At 38.4% G+C, this 21,370-nt stretch overlaps 1 protein-coding gene across 1 annotated transcript in view; it reads left to right on the forward strand.

Moving 5' to 3' along the window:
- The first annotated feature begins 338 nt into the window (after nucleotides 1–338).
- The window catches only part of LOC136885094 (uncharacterized), a 41,560-nt gene continuing 20,528 nt past the window's right edge, over nucleotides 339–21,370 (forward strand). Inside the window, exons 1-4 of the mRNA XM_067157539.2 lie at nucleotides 339–464; nucleotides 8,176–8,249; nucleotides 18,189–18,341; nucleotides 20,334–20,480. Of these exons, the coding sequence (XP_067013640.2) occupies nucleotides 8,196–8,249; nucleotides 18,189–18,341; nucleotides 20,334–20,480 (354 nt within the window). The 5' untranslated portion in view covers nucleotides 339–464; nucleotides 8,176–8,195. The remainder of the gene's footprint in view (nucleotides 465–8,175; nucleotides 8,250–18,188; nucleotides 18,342–20,333; nucleotides 20,481–21,370) is intronic.

Raw genomic sequence — 21,370 nt, forward strand, 5'->3', positions numbered from 1 at the left:
CTCATCTGGTTTTACCAGCACCATATCCAGAATATGTTTCTCTCTAGTTCGTCCATCATTTCTGATTCAGTTTCTGAAGAAGTTTTGGCCTACTAATGTGGTTGGTTATGAATGGAAATGCAGTTTGCTTTTTGTTCCTCGATAGTAGTTGACAACGGAGGGGATGGTTGAAAAAACGTATTCATGATTTAACGTTTAGAGAGTCCTGTGTACATTTTTAGGAGTTTATGTTTTATTACTAGAAATAGCACTAACACAGTTATTTTTTAATGTATCCCCTTAATGTAACAGTTATCATTACGTAGCCGTGACGAAACAACTGCTACGTTATATTTCAATTATCCGTAAGTCGCGTCAAATGCAGTAAAGACCGCGTGTCGCGCGATGGTTTTCTAAGAATGGCTTCGGAGAAATATGTGCTGTTTTCAACTTGGCTAGGAAAGTTGGGTGATTTTCATGTATAGGTCAGTATATAAATACACAGCAAAGATATTTTGTAAGTAATATTTTAGTATGTAGGGTAACGTGTTCAGTTTCTCAACATTTATAGTCTTAACCATGATGTATGACTTTCAACAATAATTTTTGGTTACGGCAGTCTGACTCTCTTACATTGCATAGTGTTTGTTGCTCTCGAAGTTACGATCAAAAGAGCGAATTTCCTGTTGAGGTTCTGCTATTACCTGTCTTTTTTTTTTCTCCTTTCTTAAACGCTCGTATTATTGAGAAAGAAAGGACTCATATTCACAATGAATTGTAAATGAAGGGTCTTCTTGTGTGTCGTTCCGTCACCAGAAATGCACCGTTTCAAATAGAGTACCATCACGGACTTCAGAGCAAGTGTCAACCATTTTAAGCGGGTTTAACCGAAGGCAAAACGTCAGAGACGGATCCGGAGGATTGTTGTTTGAATGTACGATGTGCATCAGCAGAAACAAAATTGTTGACATACCCTAAAATTTCAACTTCGTATTAAATCTACTCTTCTTGATTACCTCAGTCCACGGCAAATCACAACGTTCAAACAAAAGAATAACGTTTTTAAACTCTCCTTATGGGATGCGTTTAAAGCAGAGCCATCTACAGTTAAAGCCGGAAGGTACGCTTGGCAACGGTGTACCTCTGTAGCAAGCGTCGGTCGAGAGGAAAGGGGGCGTGCCCAACATTGAATGATGTTTCACCAACATTCAGTACATTTAGACCAACATGATGATTATGATAAATGTCCGACTCCTTGGTTGAATGGTCAGTGCTGAAGCCTTTGGTTCAGAGGGTCCTGGGCTCGATTCACGGCCGGATTGGGGAATTTAATCACGTCTGATTAATTCTTCTGCCTTGGGGACTAGCTGATGTTTGTCCCAATACTTTCATCTTCATATTCGGGCAGCACATCATACTACCAACCAGCACAGAAATATATAATAATGGTTACATCCCTTCATATAGGGTTGGTGTCAGAAAGAGCATCTGGTCGTAAAATAGGGCTAACTCTACATGTATGACACAGTTCGCATCCGCGACACCACAGGTGTGGGAAAAGAAGAAGAAGATTATGATATATCCATACTCTTCATAAAATGATACTAAGAACCATATACATCACTAAATGCATTCAATAAAGTTAAAAATACACATTTTACATGCATGAAAAACAAATGCAAGCTCAATTTTTGTGTTGTGTTGACAGCTAAACTGTTTATCCTCACCGCTGGCATAACTCTTGTTCTTTATCCTCCTCCTAAAATTATTTAACATGACATTGGAAAATATAGATAATAGAATATCTATCAGACCATTATTCTCATGTCCACAATGACCACATTCAAACCAGAACTGTTGATTTTGATCTCTTCCTTCAGCAGCTCTGGTCAGAGGGAATTTTTTACAATTCAAATAGTCTTCCTTGTAGTCCTCAGATACCAACAAGTAAATATTCCTATTATTTTTACACAGATACATATAAAACAATCTGATGGCACCACTAACCCACATCTCTGAGGTTCTTCAAAATATTAATCACTTATTTTATTATTCTGCAGAAGATCTAACCTTGTATCACAGTTTATACTTCTGGATACTGTTCTTACTGCTAACTCAGAAATGTGTGTTACACCTGACATCTCAAAATGCCCATCAAAAAAGTCACGAGATTAACGTGAGGCAGACTTGTTTTATTACTTCTGTATTGGACCTAATGTAACATGTTTTGATGGAAACAGATATTTCTGATTGGCTACAGTCAAACTGCACTTTTCCATACCCAGATGAATGCAAGCCTAGTACACTCTTAATCTGTATTTTCTTCTCGCTTTTTAGAACTTGAAGTGCACTAACACTGTAGTTGCAACCACTAAGCTGTTGGCACTGACCAAACTTTCTTTGTGGATTCTCACTTTGAAACTTCCCTAACAGTAAATAATTTTTGGTTTCACAATTTCAGATTAAACTTGGATAATTTTTAACAGTTTGGTTCTGGTTTGTGACCATGAACCAAATATAAATCACCCCAATTGCTTGCCCACTCACAGAAATATTCAAGTAATTAATTATGGACATTATCTCATATTTTAAGTGTGAATTTCTATCTTATATGACCTGTATTAATCTTTTATGATTGTGGAGATAGCACGTGCTCTTAAATGCTGTATTTAGGCATATAAACATTTACATGAACTATCCTGCAGCAAATAAAAGCAACATGTACAATTTAAAACATATTATTTCACATTTTTAATATTATTACTATTGTTATTGCATACCAGTTGGTTTTGTTAATAATTTTGCTGAACAGATTATACTGTCCTGCGATGGTTTCAGTGCTGCCAACCTGTATTACTTTTTAGGATGACTTCTGCATCCTGAATCAGGATCCGATGTTAATTTTTCCCCATCGCGTCAGATTTTCTCAAAAGTCCTATATTATGTTTATTTCATCTAATGCACTTCTTACGTTGTTAGGAAGAGTGTTGCTTTAATTTAGATTTCCATATTCTTTTATTCTTTTATTAATTCGATGTCCTCCAGCCATCTCGTCCTGTATTATTATCACGCTCAGAGTGTAGAGCCAGCAGCTATGTACAACATAGCCTGCAACGCGCGGTTTTGGCTGAGTGGCGTCATTCTTTCCTTGTGCTTCATCCATGACACTGTGAGTTGTGTTTCGCTTGCTAGTGAAAATAGATTTTTGTTGTCATAAGCGTTCTATATGTGAGTGACACACTGTGTTAATATTTTTATTGAACTTACATCTATCAATGTGTCACGACGTGGTTGCAAGAACAATCCAGATACATTCTGCTACGGATGTGGAAGTTTCGTGCTGATGAGTCAGCGGCACAATATAACCAAGTTCGTGAGAAAGGCCTACTATGCCTACTTTGGCTTGAAACATGGAGACAAAGACAAGCTGTGGGCATCACATAAGGCTTGTAGAACCTGTATAGAGCAGTTATGGCAAAGGGTGAACGGTAAGCGAACTGTGTTGTCATTCGTTATTCCAATGGTGTGGCGAGAACACCCAGACCACAGTACTCGCTGCTACTTCTGTTCTGTGAATGTGAAGGGATTTAACAGCAGCAACAAGGGTAACATTGTGTATCCAAGCAATATTCGATCTGCAATTTTACACATTCCTCATGGCCCTGATACACCAGTACCACAGCGTTCAAAACATTTACAGGATTGTCCCTCTTCTGAATCTGATGCAGAAATGGCAGGTACTAACTCTGACTGTGATTTCTCCCCTGAATGTGTTGAAAAAGAACCGAGACCGTTCAAGCAAAGTGCATTAAATGACTTCGTTCAAGATCTTGGCCTTACAAGGGAATCGTGTTGAGTTACTCAGGTCTAGACTTCGTGAAAGGAACACGTTGGCACCAGGGATGATGTACTACTGGTACAGACATTGCGAACAAGAATTTACACCCTTCTTTTTGAAAAGAGGGGCCCTTGGTTTACTTCAACAACATTCCAGAGGTTATCTTAAAACTAGGAGCACTACGGTACGACCCTATTGACTGGAGACTTTTCATCGATGCCTCCAAATCTAGTTTGAAGTGCGTCCTTCTTCACAATGAAAACAAAGTTGCATCCATTCCCATTGCTCATTCAGTTATTAAGCGAGAAACATATGGAAATATCGAAATGCTGTTTTGTAAACTGAAGTACCAGGAATACAAGTGTTAAGTGTATGGTGATTTCAAAGTGATAGGTATTCTGTTAGGTTTACAAGGAGTTTACACAAAGCAACCCTGCTTTCTGTGTGAGACAGTCAAGCAAGGTTACATCACTGGACTCGTAAAGAATGGCCATGTAGACAATGGATTGTAGGGTCGAAAAAAACATAAAACAGGAAACTCTTGTTCACAGGAGCAAAATACTGTTACCTCTGCTTCATATCAAACTAAGGCTTATGAAGCAATTCGTTGAGGCCCTAGACCATGAACGTGAATGCTTTCAGTACCTGCATCATCGATTCCCAGGCATCAGTAATTCCAAAATTAAGGAGGGTATTTTCACGTGTCCAGATATCAGAAAACTTCTTTCTGATGCTAATTTTGAAGACGTTATGTGCGCTGCAGAGCGATCGGCATGGACAGCATTCTGGAATGTGGTAAAAACCATTCTTGGAAACACAAAGGATTCAGACTACAAGCAAATGGTGGATAGATTGCTTGTTTCATTCCAAGATTTAGGCTGCAAAGTGAGCTTGAAAGTGCACATGTTACATTCACATCTGGACTATTTCCCTGACAACCTAGGAATGCTGAGCGAAGAGCAAGGAGAAAGATTCCATCAGGATCTACAGGATATGGAATGCAGATATCAAGGGAAAAACGGAAATTTGCTGGCAGATCACTGCTGTTTACTAAAGAGAGAAGGTCCAACTACTACTTACACACAAAAAGCAAGGCAAAGACGTTTCTTATACTAAGGTACAACATTATAAAATTTGAGCCTCAGTACGTTTTGAGGCTTAATGCGTGGTAAATTCTGGCCCATTTGGCTGTGTTTTTGTACAGATCTGTTAACACAATACAGTACATATTTTTATATTATGTTCATAACTATACCAGTGTAAGATAGGATTGTTCAAATGGGTGAAATAATAAGAAAGAAGTGTTTTTTTACATGTGATAATAGTAATCTTGCATGTGTGCGTGTTGCATATTTATCAAATTTTCATTTTGAATTTGCACGAAAAAGCTGATGTGATAGGGAAAAACTGACTTCAGTTCCGGAATCAGCATGCCTGAAATATAAAAGATCACTATGTAAACTTCATGCAATGATCAGAAAGTTTGAATTCGCAGGTCAGTGTTATTGGTAAAAAACAATTGAAGAATTCTAATTCAATCTCCGATTTCATACCTTGTGGTGGTTTGTAGCCTGAAACTGCCGTAAACGATGATATCTTGAAATCAGTACCTGTTGATTTATAATTGCGCCGGCCGTCAGCATCAGCTGCATCTTGGATTACGGTTCACAAGCCGACCATTGCCAGTTTACTTCCAGGGTGCAAGAGAGGAGTAGATGTGCAGAAGTACTGGGGTTTTGTACAATTTCCTGACATATACAACATTGAATTGTATACTTTATGTGACTAGAAGAGCAGATGGCGACCATGTTTGTTTACTATGGCTTGAGCCTTCACGTTCGTGAATGAACCAGACACAGATGATGGCTACACTTCCATCTAAATAATGAATTTTTGACTTGACTGTCAAATAGTATCTGGATTTTACAAAGTTCTACGCTGAACCAAAAGATAGCAGTACAGTATAGCATCGTGTATTTTGTCGGCTAACAGACAGCCCACGAGCGGTGGGGGATACAGTGTCATGTCAGGCCTCTCCCGACAGACGAGGCGTAAGGGTGAAGGCAGTATTATTGAATCTTTATATTTTCTGATACTCTATATCTATTGAGTCAAGGACTGGAATCACATGTAAGGCTTTATTGTATGTTATACTGTATAGAATAATAAATAAGTAGCAGGATTGTGATCAACTGCAAAGAGACCTCAACAAATTTGTGAGATGGATAGAAATACTGCTAACTTTTGGTGAGGAAGACTTGGGAGCAAGGTGATGAGTGCTGAACTTAGCTGTATGTTCTGAGGTGTTGGGAAAGACATGGCATTGAATGACACTAGTAGACAAATAAATTGAAATAGCTTTTACAGGCAGGAAAGATCATAAAATGAAAATGAAGTTGGATTTCTAGATGACAAGTTGGGTCAAATATCTCTATAGGAAGAGGAAATAGAGGATGGAATAATTTACTAAGGGAGATGTTCAGTAAATTTCCAAGTTCTTTGAAACAATCTACAAAAATACTAACTAACTGAACTAACTCCAGAAGGTGATAAGAAGAGGGTTGCAAGCCGCTACCACAGTATGGGGTTGGGAAGAAAGCCTGTAGGTTGTCACTGACAATGAAGGCATCAACACTTGCCCCACACCCTTGTTAAAGCTCAAACCTATTTTCACTGATACATCGCTGCAGGCAAAATTTTGGGCAGAATTGCTATGTACACTGAACCTGAGTCGCATAATGTTTGTATCCCAGAAGCCTGGCTCCACATTCTGTTTAGTTTAGAGCATTATGTAACACCTTTTCTGCAGTCTTACGATATTGGTCTCGATGTATAGAGAATGGGCTCTTATTTAAAGTGGAAAACAACCCATTGCTATTTACTATAAAAATTATGTTCTCACTAGTCTCATGAAGGAAGGGGACAATGCATATGTACCTTTGCATATGGTAGGCCCTGCTCAAACCTTAAAATAATGCACTTATCTGACCTTAACCTTGCTAATTAGTCCTTAGATATTTAGGTTCCTAAAGGCACTTCTTCCTACCCATTGCTCGCCCAGATTTCTGGCTCCTAAAGACTCTCTTCTGGCTACCTCAGATATTTTATTCCACTGATTGTCTGTGTATAAAATGCCAAGCTGCCCCCTAAAATATAACCGTCAGACCAGGTGATTTTAACTGATTTTAAGTTTTGAGAGGTGGGATACAACTCAAAAGTTGTATTTTTAACTGTTGCTATGATAATATTATTTCAGAATATTCAGCATACATTTGTGCAAAGTGAGTACATAAACCGTAATTAGAAAATAATGTGTATTTATTCCTTGCTGTAGTTCCTCAGGGACCTGCTTCTTTTTGCATACTCGGTATTGTGATACCTACCGCACTTTTTCACATAATTGTGACATGGAATTTTCATTTAGGTTGTGGTATTTTTTGTTCCTGCATATTTTATGATGAAAACCATGGATGGCCAATCTCGTGAATAAGTGTCTTAATTATAATTTTTCCTTTCCCCATTTCTTGCCCATCATGACATCTGTGGTTAAATATGTCCTATTTTATTCCCCTACTCTTTCCTGTTGGTGTGATAATGTATATGCATTAATTTTCTTCATTAATGTACCTTTCATCTGAATCACAAGGAAGGAATCCTGGTGATAATCATAACAGCAAAGACGTTTCCTACAAGGACACAAATGAAAACATGAAGAAAAGGGACAACCACTACCATTGCTGTCTTCAAATAAATTACTCTCTCCTATTCATCTACCTCCATTTCTTCTCACCTACTGAACAAATAGGTTTTGTGGTTGAGGTCTTACTTGTGATTGGTGGATTATGATTTGGAACCCCATTGTAAAGAGCCTTGAAGATGGTTTCCCATTTTCAAACCAGGCAAATGCTGGGGTTGTACCATACCAGTCCTAGCCCTGCCCTATCTCATTATAATAAAACTAACATAAAAAAGAATTGCAGAAATATATTCTGAACATTAATGTTCCTAAAAATGCTTTCTTAATCTGAAAGTTTTTGAAAGTATGCTAACATACCTCAGTTTAATTCTTGAGATCTGTATGTTAATTATATTTGATACCAGGGTTAAAAGAAGTTTTTATTATAAATATGCCTTTATGATAAATATGTCTTATATTGTGAAATTAACAAGAGTTTAAATGAAAGTTCAGTTCAAGATAATTAAATTTTAGTGGGTTCTGATGTCAAGGTTTCCTCAAGTGTAGATGGTTACCTACCCTAGTTATACTTCCCTTTCAAACAATACTCACTACCACAAGTGCTGCTTGTCACTGGACTAAATACATTCATTTATGTGTGTATTTTACTTTTTTGTCTTAGAACTTGATTAAAACATCAGAATGGAGGAGATGCATACAATACATGAACGAGGCCAGTCCCATGAATGTGATTTGGTAAGTAATTTCTGCCACAGGAATCCTAATTTTACATCTAAATTTTATTCTTTGGTAGCAAAACTGTGCAGTAAATTTCCCTCAGTTGAAGATTGGTACTTCAGATGCTAACCTGTTATGTCTATTTTTTAATTATGCATTTCTATTCATGTTTATTCCTTTCCATTACTTATGTGTTTATTGTGCTTCCCTCTTATCCCACACTTTCCTTATCAACATTCAACAGCTGTGAAGATGGCGAATGTTGAAGCTCACCCTCCTGACGAAGCAGGGAACCTGAAACCAGCTTATCGAGGGTTGAGAAATATCCAAGCAAAGCGGACTGCTTATAAAAATACCATAGAAAATTGTAGAAAAGGGATTAGGCAACTGGAAACTCCTTTGTCTCTTGGACCACATAGCTGTAACACATACAGAGGCATAATGTGTTATAGTTTTGGTTTTTCCCAACAAATACACTTACCATATGATCCACAACAAGTTGGACCCGTTTTCTTTCTTACAGGCTACAAAGTGGGTCTCTTTGGTGTAGCGTGTGAACCACTTAAATAATTTGTTTTGTACATTATTCCAGAAGCTTCTGTTGTGGCTAAAGGAGTAAATACAGTTACGTTAGCCCCTTTCAATACTTCCAGGATGGGGCTGGTGACTCGCACAATCTGGGATATCCCAGCCAGCTTGTAGGATGGGGCTGGCCTTTCCGTGTATTGTTCTCGTCGGCCGGCTTACATGTGAGTTTCTTGGAGATTCAACAGGAATATAGTGCCTCTAGTGACCTCACGAAAATTCTGAATGAAGTCATCTGAGCTATAAAATGGCAGGATAGCCGCAGACAGTCAGTGAGTGTTGGACTCTGTGGTGAAGTCAGTGAGGGACTCAGTGTATTAGGGTTCAGTGGCTGGGCTGAGGGCGACAGAGGTGTTTGCTGTCGCTAGTGTCCCACCGAGGTCTGAACCAGGGGCTGTTGTTATGGTGTCAGAGAGACCAGTAAGTAGATGGGCTGGAGACGATGGAACAGAAGACGTGTACTACCTGAGAGAACTGTGTGCTTGTGTACGTAGGTGGTTTGAAAAGTTCTCAGAATGTACTAGAATTAAGTATCTTACCCTGGTGGAACTGCTTTTATTTTTCAACATAGTCTCCCTGTAGACTAATGCATTTGGTCCAGCGATGTTCCAATGCCTTGATCCCATCTCGAAAATGAGAGTCCTCCGGGCCTGCAAAATACCTCTCCAATTCGGCTGTCAGTTCTTCCCTTGTAGAAAATCTCCATCCACCGAGGAAAATTTTCAGCTTGGGGAATAGATGAAAGTCTGATGGTGCCAAAGTAGGTGAATAAGGTGGATGTGGCAACAATTCATACCTCAGTTCATGAAGTTTTGCCATGGCAATAACACTTGTGTGCGGCGGAGCGTTGTTCTGATGAAAGATGACCTTTTTCCTTGCCAAACCAGGCCTTGTTTCGCATATTTTTTCCTATAGTTGGTCTAGGAGGTTTGTGTAATATTGCTCCATAATTGTTTGGCCAGTAGGAATATAATCTATCAGCAGAATGCCTTTTGCATCCCAGAAAACTGAGGCCATGACCTTTCCGGCCGAACGCACTGCCTTTGCTTTCTTTGGTAGTGGTAAATCACCATGTTTCCACTGCTTTGACTGCTGTTTTGTGTCTGGGGTATAGTAGTGGACCCAAGTTTCATCTGTAGTCACAAACAGCCGCAAAAAATCTTGTTGGTTGTACCAAAAACGGACCAGACTTTGTTCGGACATTTCCAATCTGGTGTGTTTATTGTCGAATGTCAAGAGCCGTGGCACCCATCTTGCGGATAATTTTTTCATACCCAATTCTTAGGTTAAAATATAATATACCCATTCAGAAGACATCCTTACAGCTTCAGCAATCTCCCGCACTTTCAGTCGACGATCCTCCATGACCATTATATGCACTTTTGCGATAAATTCTGGGGTCGTAACACTTTTCGGCCGTCCACTATGCGGATCATCATCCAAGCTCTCCCAACCAAATTTAAACTCGCTGGTCCACTTGGCAACAGTTGAAAATGAAGGAGCAGAGTCCCCCAGTGTGTTCTGAAAGTCGGCATGAATTTCCTTTGCTTTCACACCTTTCTTTACAAAGTATTTAATCACTGCTCAAATCTCAGTTTTTTCCATTGTCACAAGTCACAACGCGGGAACAACAACAAAGAGTCGTCACTACCACACTCCTGCAGCTAGAGCACTGATGCGCCTTGTGTTCACTCACCAAGGACGCGTGATTATTGCGCGGGAACCTCGTTGCTCTAACACTGACATCTAGTGGTGATTTAGAGAACTTTTCAAACCGCCCTCGTATTTCTATGGAGTGAGAATCGCCACGACCAGCAAGGAAACCCGCTATCGCGAGTGCGAGGATAAATGGACTTGTGTTAATGTTCGCTGTTGTGGGTATTGTCCTGCTGTTGAATACTGCGGAACTGTTTAGTTGTTCACTGCATGTGACTGTGTGAATCTATCCTCTACCACAATAACACTCAATTACCTACACATGGCAGATGCCGCCCACCCTCATCGGAGGGTCTGCCTTACAAGGGCTGTACTCGGCTAGAAATAGCCACACGAAATATAACGAAAAATAAATTACTGTGTGAATTACTGGACTGTCTGTTGAGTTGAACTAACGAACAGTCATCATGTGTTGTGTAGTCAGTGGCACTGTGTTCAAATCCTGTGGTCTACACACAGCTGCTGTATGAGTTGACTGGACATGGGGAAGTGAAATTAAGGATTAGCGGACCCCCCAGGTAACAACGCACCAGACCGCCTGCGGTGCCATAAGGAAGAGGGACTTGTAAATAGACTTTAAAATATTAAGTGTGGCCATTCATAACTGATTAGATTTGTGTGTTCAAATATGTGTTAGTGTGTGTGTGCATTTATTGGATCATCCTGAAATAAATTAGAGTAATGAAACAGATGGAGTTTTTTTCATAACAATACTGTCTTATCCCATGTACATCACTTCTTGGAAAATTTTTCAATAGGTGAGGAACATTTGGAATTCCATGCTGATAACTGTGTTGGGCAAAATAAAAACATCTTAATACCTCATGTAAAGATTTATGACAGGAGAGAATAGCAGTTGCAAAATTTAATTTTTTCCGGTGTGACACACAAAATTGCAACCTAATTTGTATTTTGGTTGTTTGAAGAGAGCATTCCTGAAAAATGAAAGTGCAGTTATTGAAGATGTAATAAACCCAGTACATTCCGGCTCACTCCTAGGTGGAGAGCAATTTCCATGATTGAAGAAAATATTTAATTATTTGCTTAAAAACAAAATTAAACTGCTCTAACGGGAATATTTACTTGAATATAGTGTATTTTAGCATTGAAAAATCGTAATATTTTAACTTTTCAATACTTTATGCAAGAACGTACTAAGTGATTTTACACTATAATACTGAGCTCTTTTCTTCCTAACAGCAAAACTGTGGTTTTCGTTTATACATTAAATTATACCTAAATATTTTAAGCAGTTTATTAACAATGTCTGCCTGGAAAGAAACATTTTGTACTTTTAAATTGTAGATTTACAAATACACTTAAAAGATTGAGAATAGAATAAATTATATAATTATAATATATATAATTATAATTATAATTATAATTATAATATATATAATTATAATACTCACGACATTTTCTGTTATGTTGGTTAGCAATTTTGTTGGATCCAGTTTATATACCTATAGTTTATAACAGACACACAGAGACTATATACACTACACTACATTACAGATAATATTTACAGTCTTCACAGCGTTATGTGTTTTACAGTTGTTGAGTGTGATACACATGGAAGCAGGGAGGGGGACACGGGCACTCTGCAATCCGGACACATAAAGATTGTGTTGCGCCTTTCCTTTTAAGAAGCACACACCACACAACTCTTGCTTTCATGCTTCTTTTTACCTGACGTAGAAGGGGGATTCATTTCAGGAAAATGTCTATCCGTGAATGTCGCAGACGGACCTGGAGGATGTGCCCGTACAATTCGCACAGGAAATGCCTCCTGAGGACTTGATCCTGTATGACTGTCCAGAATTTCTTCGACAAGATGCATTCTGAACTGCAGATTAGTGTACTTTCCTGCATTCTTCCTGTGTATTATGAAGAAGTCAAACACCATTAGATCCAGTAAATGTCTAAATATTTCCTGGTGATATTTCTTCAGTCTCTTTCTTGTAGGGGCATAAGTAACATTGTATTGATCAGGTAGGTCGACACCCGCCCCCCTCATCATTATAATCAATGCGTACAAGGGTTTTCTGTTTCGTCCCCCCTTTTCTATCCGAGACCCTCTTCAGTTCACTGTCGTGGATGCTACTCAGTATACAGACTTCCCTCTTAACCCTCTACTTGAGAGCCATCAACTTTTTCTGGTACGAAACGGATACTTCTCCTTTCTTGAGATTCCATTTCATAACTTCTTTCGGGGGTTCCTTTTGATTATTTCGTACAGTGCCAATGGCACCTGTATTGAATTGGTTCAGAGGATCAAAAAGTTCTCGACTGCTGTAATAATTGTCCATGCCGATAAGATACCCCTGATTCAAAATGTTCTCAGCCAACATAAACACAATCTTTGAAGGCTTTGAAATATTCTATATATCTACTCCGAGAACCTCGGAGAGAAGCTTTGTGTTCTTTTCCATTATACCAGATCATGTTACATATGTACCCCGTCCCGGCTTCGCATAATTTGTATGATTCCATTCCGAAGCATGATAGTTTTTTTGGTATGTAATCCTTGAACCCTAGCTGCCCTTTCCATAAGAAGAGGCTCTCATCAACTCATACTTTGCCATCAAGGGTATAAACTTCCAAAAGTTTTGCTACCTGGTGGCCAAATACTGGCTTTATCTTGTAAATTTTGAGAGGAATTTGTCCATTATATGCCTCATTATCAGAGAAATGTAAAAAGCTGAGGAGGAGGAAAAACCTCTTCTCTGTCATCAGCTCATAGAAAAAAAACATGGCCAAAAGGGATTGTGAGAAAAACAATGCCCTAATTTAGCTTCCTGTACAATACCTTGTAGCAGGAATATGCCCATAAGAAGCTTTATCTCGTCCTTATTTGTCGAAAGCCAGTCTTGGTCTCAACTTCTTCATTTCATCTTACTAAGCTGGGTTTTATGTGCGATTTTCTGCTGGGCATTAAGATTTGTCTGTTCAGCTATGTTCTGGCATATCTCATCATCAAGAAATAAAGCAAATATTTTGCTCAGTTTTCTTTTCCCTAAAACTCTCCCTTTACACCATGGTGGAATTTTGGATCAAAGCGGGATCTTCTTTGTTCATTTTCAGTTCCAGATTGACAAAGAAGCTGCACTGGTTGGAATATTATCAGTATTATCATCACTACTGTCACTATCACGATCACTACTTGAACTGGAATCCAACGTGTGTTGTCTCTTTTGCGACTGCAGAACATTCGCATTAGCTGGGCCCGAACCCTGTACATTCAAGCCTGTATTACTTATTCCAGGTAAATTCCTGTCACTTATGAATTCCCCCTCAGCAGAACTTACTTCTGTAGGATCGCTATCCTCCCCATTAAATTTCAGCATTTCGTTTATCATGGCCCGTAAATCATCCTCCTCTAACGGTGGGGGTCGGTAATTCCTTTCAGGCATTTTAACGGAAAAATGTAAGAAAAATAATACAATCAAACCCTCGTCCCTGCAGTTTAGAAGGAAATCATTACTTCTGCCTATACTACGGAAAACATGCGGATGATAATAAATGCTGCCTAACTTTCACATGATTCGCGGTAAACACACACGCCTGTCTTGAAGGAAGAACTCAAGACTAAGCATTATAAATTGGGTCACAGTTCTAAGGCGTTATCAGAGAAGTCTGTTTATATAGCATCATAACTCCAGAAATCCCTTCTACAGCAATATTATTGCATCAAAGGGACGAGTAAGTGACGAGCTAAAGCTTCAGCGGCGAGGCAATTAGGCCTTAGGTCGTTCTTGCCCGGAGGTAAGATGTGTTCTTCATGATGCAACTCGTAGATGACACATTGGTATTGAAAGAACATAGTTGAAGAAATTCACATCAGAGGCAGACTCATCCAGAACATGTTGATGAAAACAAAGTAAACATCTGCAGGCAGGCAACTGAGGAAAAAACTTTGATTAGGTGGACATATCCACGTTCCACGCTGAGCAAGCAACTTTTAGCTGCGGATCTCGCTGCATTGCCCACCGAACTGCTTAATGTCGCCCGTAAAAGTTGTCCTGTTTCTAGCTCTATTATTCCTGTCACTGTTGGCACAGAATCTGGAAATGTAACAATTCCTGCATATGACTGGCAAAACAAGTTCTGTGTTGGAATGAAAAACATTCCACAAATAACCCAGATACATCACTTTGTGTATATGAAAGAGCACCCTGGTGTAATGTTGACAAAGAAATCCATAGTGTCTGACAATGTACCCTACACCATCCTTCCAGAAGATCCACCGCCTGACTTCAGTGACCTTCCGCAAGTCAATAAACCTCAAGGACTTAGCATCGATAGACAGATGTGTCTCCATGAAAAAAATAGACCCTTCATATCACAAGATAAGAAAGATATACCATGTCCTGCTGTAACATCTTTCCCTGTTCCAACAACACCATCACTAACCACCTCAAGTCAAAATCTACTGGAACCTCCTCTGCCAATAATTATATCATCATCTTGTGCAAAAAGTGTAACGCCTTAGAAACAAGTAAGGTTCAGAAAGGAAAACCACCAACTCCAAGAAAATTCACCCCAATGAAGAGATCTCGACCCACCTGCAGCTACTGTGGAGAGGTAGGACATTGGCACCAGACAATGAACGGGCATGTAACATGCCCAAAATGCAAGCTTCGACATGAATAACTGATATTCCTGTCTTATGCTGGTTGTGATTAACGATTATTAAGGTATGTGATCATTTTTGTTAAGTTCAGTAGTGATGTAGATGTTGATTCCCATAGGGAACCTAAAATATTTGTCCTGAATGAGTGAATTTATAATACCAATATAATGGTCCGTTATTGGACATTATAAATTTTCCAGCCAACTCATTCTTGGTTGTTAACTCATTCCCATAGGTAACCTGAAATATTTGTCCTGAGTGAGTAAATTTATAATTCCAATGTAAGTGGTGCATTATTGGACATGAAAAATTTTCCAGCTAACTCATTCCTGTTGCCAAAGTTTCACCCCAGTGTGCCAATTTGAGCTCATTAGGTGGTAACTAGCACACCTACCACAAGTCATGAAACCTCGGAGACTTAGCATCGATAGATCTCTATGAAAAAAATTAGACTGTAAATAATATATATTGGTAATATTTGTTTAAAAAGTCTACGTCAGAATACTGGTGAACATAAAAAGGTTAACACCTACCAAGACGCATGGCTAGTGCAGGTGTGCTAGTTACCAACTGATGAACACAAATTGTCATACTGGGGCAAAACGCTGGCAATAGGAATGAGTTAGCTAGAATATTTATGTCAAATAATGGTAATATAAAAGTTGCTCGAAAATGGGTAATTCTCTAAATATTGTAAATTCTGTGAAAGCCAATGATGTCGCTGGAACGTGATGTTAACAGAATGTTACCAGTAAATAAGCCAGCTGGTGTGATGCTCGATATGATGCATGGCAGTCCTAGCTGGACTACTGAGAAAGCTCAGGCATAGTATATCATTATCATTAAGACAAGTTCAAAAAGTTCAACAGTTAGATATACGCAGAATTTAACATAAATGTTTGTACACTTTTTCATAATATTAATACGTAACATGTAATAAAAAAATAAAAGTGTGATTTGATAGATTCCGATTATGTTCTTTCAAGAAAGAATAATGTCATTTGTTTTTTAATTAAATTATACCTTTTTCAGGTATAATCTGTTATCACTATGGTTTTGGGGGGTATTTTCTACATTTATTTATTCTGAATTAGTTTAAACAGATGGAAAAAATTATTTAAAAAATATGGATCATCCAATTGAATGAAAAGTTATTCTTGTTAGTATAGTTGGGTATCTTTAAACATTGTGAGTGATTTTGAAAAATACTATGTAATGATTTTGAATTAGAAGAAAAGGTATGAATTTTCCTCATTACACTACAGCCCCCGCTTTTGATATTGCAACGAGTCAGTGTAAACGAAGTGTAGGTATTTTTTTTTTACAACATGTCATAGTAATCAATCATGTAACTGAAAGTGTTAGCAAAATCTTGAAATCTATGCAATAAAATAAAATCCAAGGGGACACATTGATCAGATTTCTGGGGATATACTAAAGACAATGGGTTGGGATATAGTACCATATCTGAAGTACTTATTTGATTATTGTTTGGTCGAAGGAGCTATACCAGATGAATGGAGAGTTGCTATTGTTGCCCCTGTGTATAAAGGAAAGGGTGATAGACATAAAGCTGAAAATTACAGGCCAGTAAGTTTGACATGCATTGTATGTAAGCTTTGGGAAGGTATTCTTTCTGATTATATTAGACATGTTTGTGAAATTAATAACTGGTTCGATAGAAGGCCATTCGGTTTTAGGAAAGGTTATTCTACTGAAGCTCAACTTGTAGGATTCCAGCAAGATATAGCAGATATCTTGGATTCTGGAGGTCAAATGGACTGTATCGTGATTGACATGTCTAAAGCATTTGATAGGGTGGATCATGGGAGACTACTGGCAAAAATGAGTGCAGTTGGACTAGACAATAGCGTGACTGAATGGGTTGCTATATTTCTAGAAAATAGATATCAGAGGGTTAGAGTAGGTGAAGCTTTGTCTGACCATGTAATAGTTGAGAGGGGAGTTCCTCAGGGCAGTGTTATCGGACCTTTATGTTTTCTTATATATATAAATGATATGAGTAAAGGAGTGGAATCGGAGGTAAGGCTTTTTGCGGATGATATTATTCTCTATAGAGTGATAAATAAGTTACAAGATTGTGAGCAACTGCAACGTGACCTCGAAAATGTTGTGAGATGGACAGCAGGCAATGGTATGTTGATAAACGGGGTTAAAAGTCAGGTTGTGAGTTTTACAAATAGGAAAAGTCCTCTCAGTTTTAATTACTGCGTTGATGGGGTGAAAGTTCCTTTTGGGGATCATTGTAAGTATCTAGGTGTTAATATAAGGAAAGATCTTCACTGGGGTAATCACATAAATGGGATTGTAAATAAAGGGTACCGATCTCTGCACATGGTTATGAGGGTGTTTAGGGGTTGTAGTAAGGATGTAAAGGAGAGTGCATATAAGTCTCTGGTAAGACCCCAACTAGAGTATGGTTCCAGTGTATGGGACCCTCACCAGGATTACCTGATTCAAGAACTGGAAAAAATCCAAAGAAAAGCAGCTCGATTTGTTCTGGGTGATTTCCGACAAAAGAGTAGCGTTACAAAAATGTTGCAATGTTTGGGTTGGGAAGAATTGAGAGAAAGAAGAAGAGCTGCTTGACTAAGTGGTATGTTCCGAGCTGTCAGCGGAGAGATGGCGTGGAATGACATTAGTAGACGAATAAGTTTGAATGGCGTTTATAAAAGTAGGAAAGATCACAATATGAAGATAAAGTTGGAATTCAAGAGGACAAACTGGGGCAAATATTCATTTATAGGAAGGGGAGTTAGGGATTGGAATAACTTACCGAGGGAGATGTTCAATAAATTTCCAATTTCTTTGAAATCATTTCGGAAAAGGCTAGGAAAGCAAGAGATAGGGAATCTGCCACCTGGGCGACTGCCCTAAATGCAGATCAGTATTGATTGATAGATGATATTGATTGATAGATCTTGACTTGAAATCTGAAATCTTTTCCTGTGAGAGTGTTGATGATGCTATTATTAATCACTATTGCTTATGTTACTTCACAGGAGGCTGAAATTAACCAGTATAATCCTGTGTCCCAAGTGTGGGTGAAAGAGGAATTGTTGGTGAATCAAGAGGCCAATGATTCTGAGCTAGAGATCAAAGAGAATCTTACTTCATTACTGGAGGAGGGTCACAATTCATCAGATCAGTATAAGGTAGGCAGACGACGAAACATTTCTTCTCTTGATATTAGTAGAGAGGTTATGTGAGGTAGGTTTCTAAATTAAGTGTCTTGGCATATGTTTCCTTACTATGAATCTAATGTATACAGGACGTAAGGATCCATAATCAGTGCAAACTATCTCTACAAAATGTTTTCTTGCATTTTGTGTTCGGTGGTTTCCCATTTTTACACCAGGCCCGGCTCCATGGCTAAATAGTTATTGTACTGGCGTTTTGGTCACAGGAGTCCTGGGTTCGATTCCCGGCAGGGTCGGGAATTTTAACCATAATTGGTTAATTTCGCTGGCACAGGGGTTGGGTGTATGTGTCGTCTTCATCATCATTTCATCCTCATCACAACGTGCAGGTCGCCTACGGGCATCAAATCTAAAAACCTGAATCTGGCAAGCCGAACTTGTCCTCGGACACTCCCGGCACTAAAAGTCATATGCCATTTCATTTTTTACCAGGCAAATGCTGGGGCTGTACCTTAATTAACACATTGAAGACCATGGCTTTTTGGAGGCATTTGGTTAAGCACTGTGCCATATTTTGATGCTTTTTAAAAAATTGTAGAAAATATGGAACACATCGCCAGAATTTTCCTCGCTCCTTAAAAGTGCCATTTACTCTGTGAAGTTCAGAAAATTATACGCTTTTCCCTCTTTTCTTCCAACTTTCCCTAACCGTTCTTGTATGGAAAGGGCTCTTATGTGTGTTGGAAATCATATTCCATACACAAGAAATGACAAAGAGCATTTTCAGGCCTGTGGAAAATGTGATCGGTGTAAGTGATAATAACGAAAAAATGTGTTGCGTTAAGTGAGGTTACTTTTGTATATATTTAATGCTCTAGGAATCCGGACTTTGAATTCAGAACATTATGAGCGAGGAAACATTTTAATCTCTTCAGTGGCACACCTTACAAATTCTCAGGTAGCGTGCACTTGCCCATTATGTGACCACCTGAGAAATTCTCGTTTAGGTAATGTGTTCATTTTGCAATGCTGAACATTTTTTGCATATTGTTATCTCTTTGGAAAATGTTTTCCACCATTCTTAACAGATGGCAGGAGGGTTTCCAGTTGCATTCGTGAAGTCTTTGGTCTAAGACTTGCATTATCTCCTCTCCTTTACGTACAATCTCTGACCAGCTAATAAGGAAGACTGAAATTGTGATCATGAAATGGAAGAGATGTTCTTCTGGAGGTAAAGTAAGGAAGTATATCAAAGTTGAATCTATAAGTGATATTAGTAATTCTGCTCATTAGTGATAATGATTAAAATGATTCTTAGGATGATGGCCTCTATCGAAAGTGAAAAGGATTTAAGTTGCAAGTAACTGTGATGGTAGGAGGTGTAGAACATACATTTGCATGGAAAAATATAAACCTGGCAATACTGAATGATCTAGCGTAATTCCATTTATGGCAAATCCTGTTATACAGGTTTGATTATTACCAAAAGTAAGCGTGATTAACTGTTTAAAATAATTTCTAACGGATCATGTTAAAAGTTTGGAGTGATGAAAATTAATTCTTATGCAGAAAAATGTATTGAAAAACTCATAATGAAATCTCCGCGTACAAGGTCATGGCTTTGGAAAGAAACTAAATCATGTGAAATTCGGCACTTTATTGACTTAGTTTTCTTGACAAGAATAATTCAAAAGCCGGACATAAATACGTATTGGTCACAAGACAAAATTTTCAAAACACCAATATAACACCAAAAGAAAGGTGCAGAAAGACCTATTGTAAAGAAAACTGCAAATAAATAAAAAAAATTTAATCATTGATATATGATTGAATTAGCTTCATTGACCCTTAATGTCTGTCACTAATTTCTTGCTTGATATCAATATATAATTTCATCTGCAAAAACTTCCCCTTTGCAGTATAAAAACCTGCCACGGAACGGGTTGATGTGGAACGCACTAGTGAGGTTTACCTGTGATGTATTTTACTGTTCTGCACTGTTTACAGGAAGATGAAATCTTGGAGGAACATGAGCCCATACCACAGGTTTGGGTTAAACAGGAGATCAAAGAAGAGCCTCATGATGCTTTGCACAACATTGCTGAAGATGTTGATGAGCAGAAATTACAGCCGCAGAACATGGCAGAAAATGAGGTGAGACTTTTTATTCTATCAGTAAGAGGTTTCCGATCATTTCCTGTTGGAATGTGTCTGATCTTAATCCTAACAGAAGTGCAGTAAACATTAAGATGGTATATTGCGTTTGAGTGTTGGGGTTAAAGTCGTGGTGTGTTGTTGTTGAATCATCAGTCCATAGACTGGTTTGATGCAGCTCTCCATGCCACTCTATCATGTGCTAACCTTTTCATTTCTACATAACTACTGCATCCTACATCTGCTCTAATCTGCTTGTCATATTCATACCTTGGTCTACCCCTACCGTTCTTACCACCTACACTTCCTTCAAAAACCAACTAAACAAGTTCTGGGTGTCTTAAGATGTGTCCCATCATTCTATCTCTTCTTCTAGTCAAATTTAGCCAAATCGATCTCCTCTCACCAATTCGATTCAGTATCTCTTCATCCATGATTTGATCTATCCATCTCACCTTTAGCATTCTTCTGTAACACCACATTTCAAAAGCTTCTATTCTCTTTCTTTCTGAACTAGTTATCATCCATGTTTCACTTCCATACATTCCCACGCTCCACACGAAAGTCTTCAAAAACATCTTTCTAATTCCTATATCAATGTTTGAACTGAGCAAATTTCTTTTCTTAAGAAAGCTCTTCCTTGCTTGTGCTAATCTGCATTTTATGTCCTCCTTACTTCTGCCATCGTTAGTTATTTTACTACCCAAGTAACAATATTCATCTACTTCCTTTAAGACTTCATTTCCTAATCTAATATTTCCTACATCACCTGCCTTCGTTCGACTGCACTCCATTACTTTTGTTTTGGACTTATTTATTTTCATCTTGTACTCCTTACCCAAGACTTCATCCATACCATTCAGCAACTTCTCGAGATCTTCTGCAGTCTC

The sequence above is a fragment of the Anabrus simplex genome, chromosome 13 (assembly GCF_040414725.1).
Source record: "Anabrus simplex isolate iqAnaSimp1 chromosome 13, ASM4041472v1, whole genome shotgun sequence".
NCBI classification, from domain to species: Eukaryota; Metazoa; Arthropoda; class Insecta; order Orthoptera; family Tettigoniidae; genus Anabrus; species Anabrus simplex.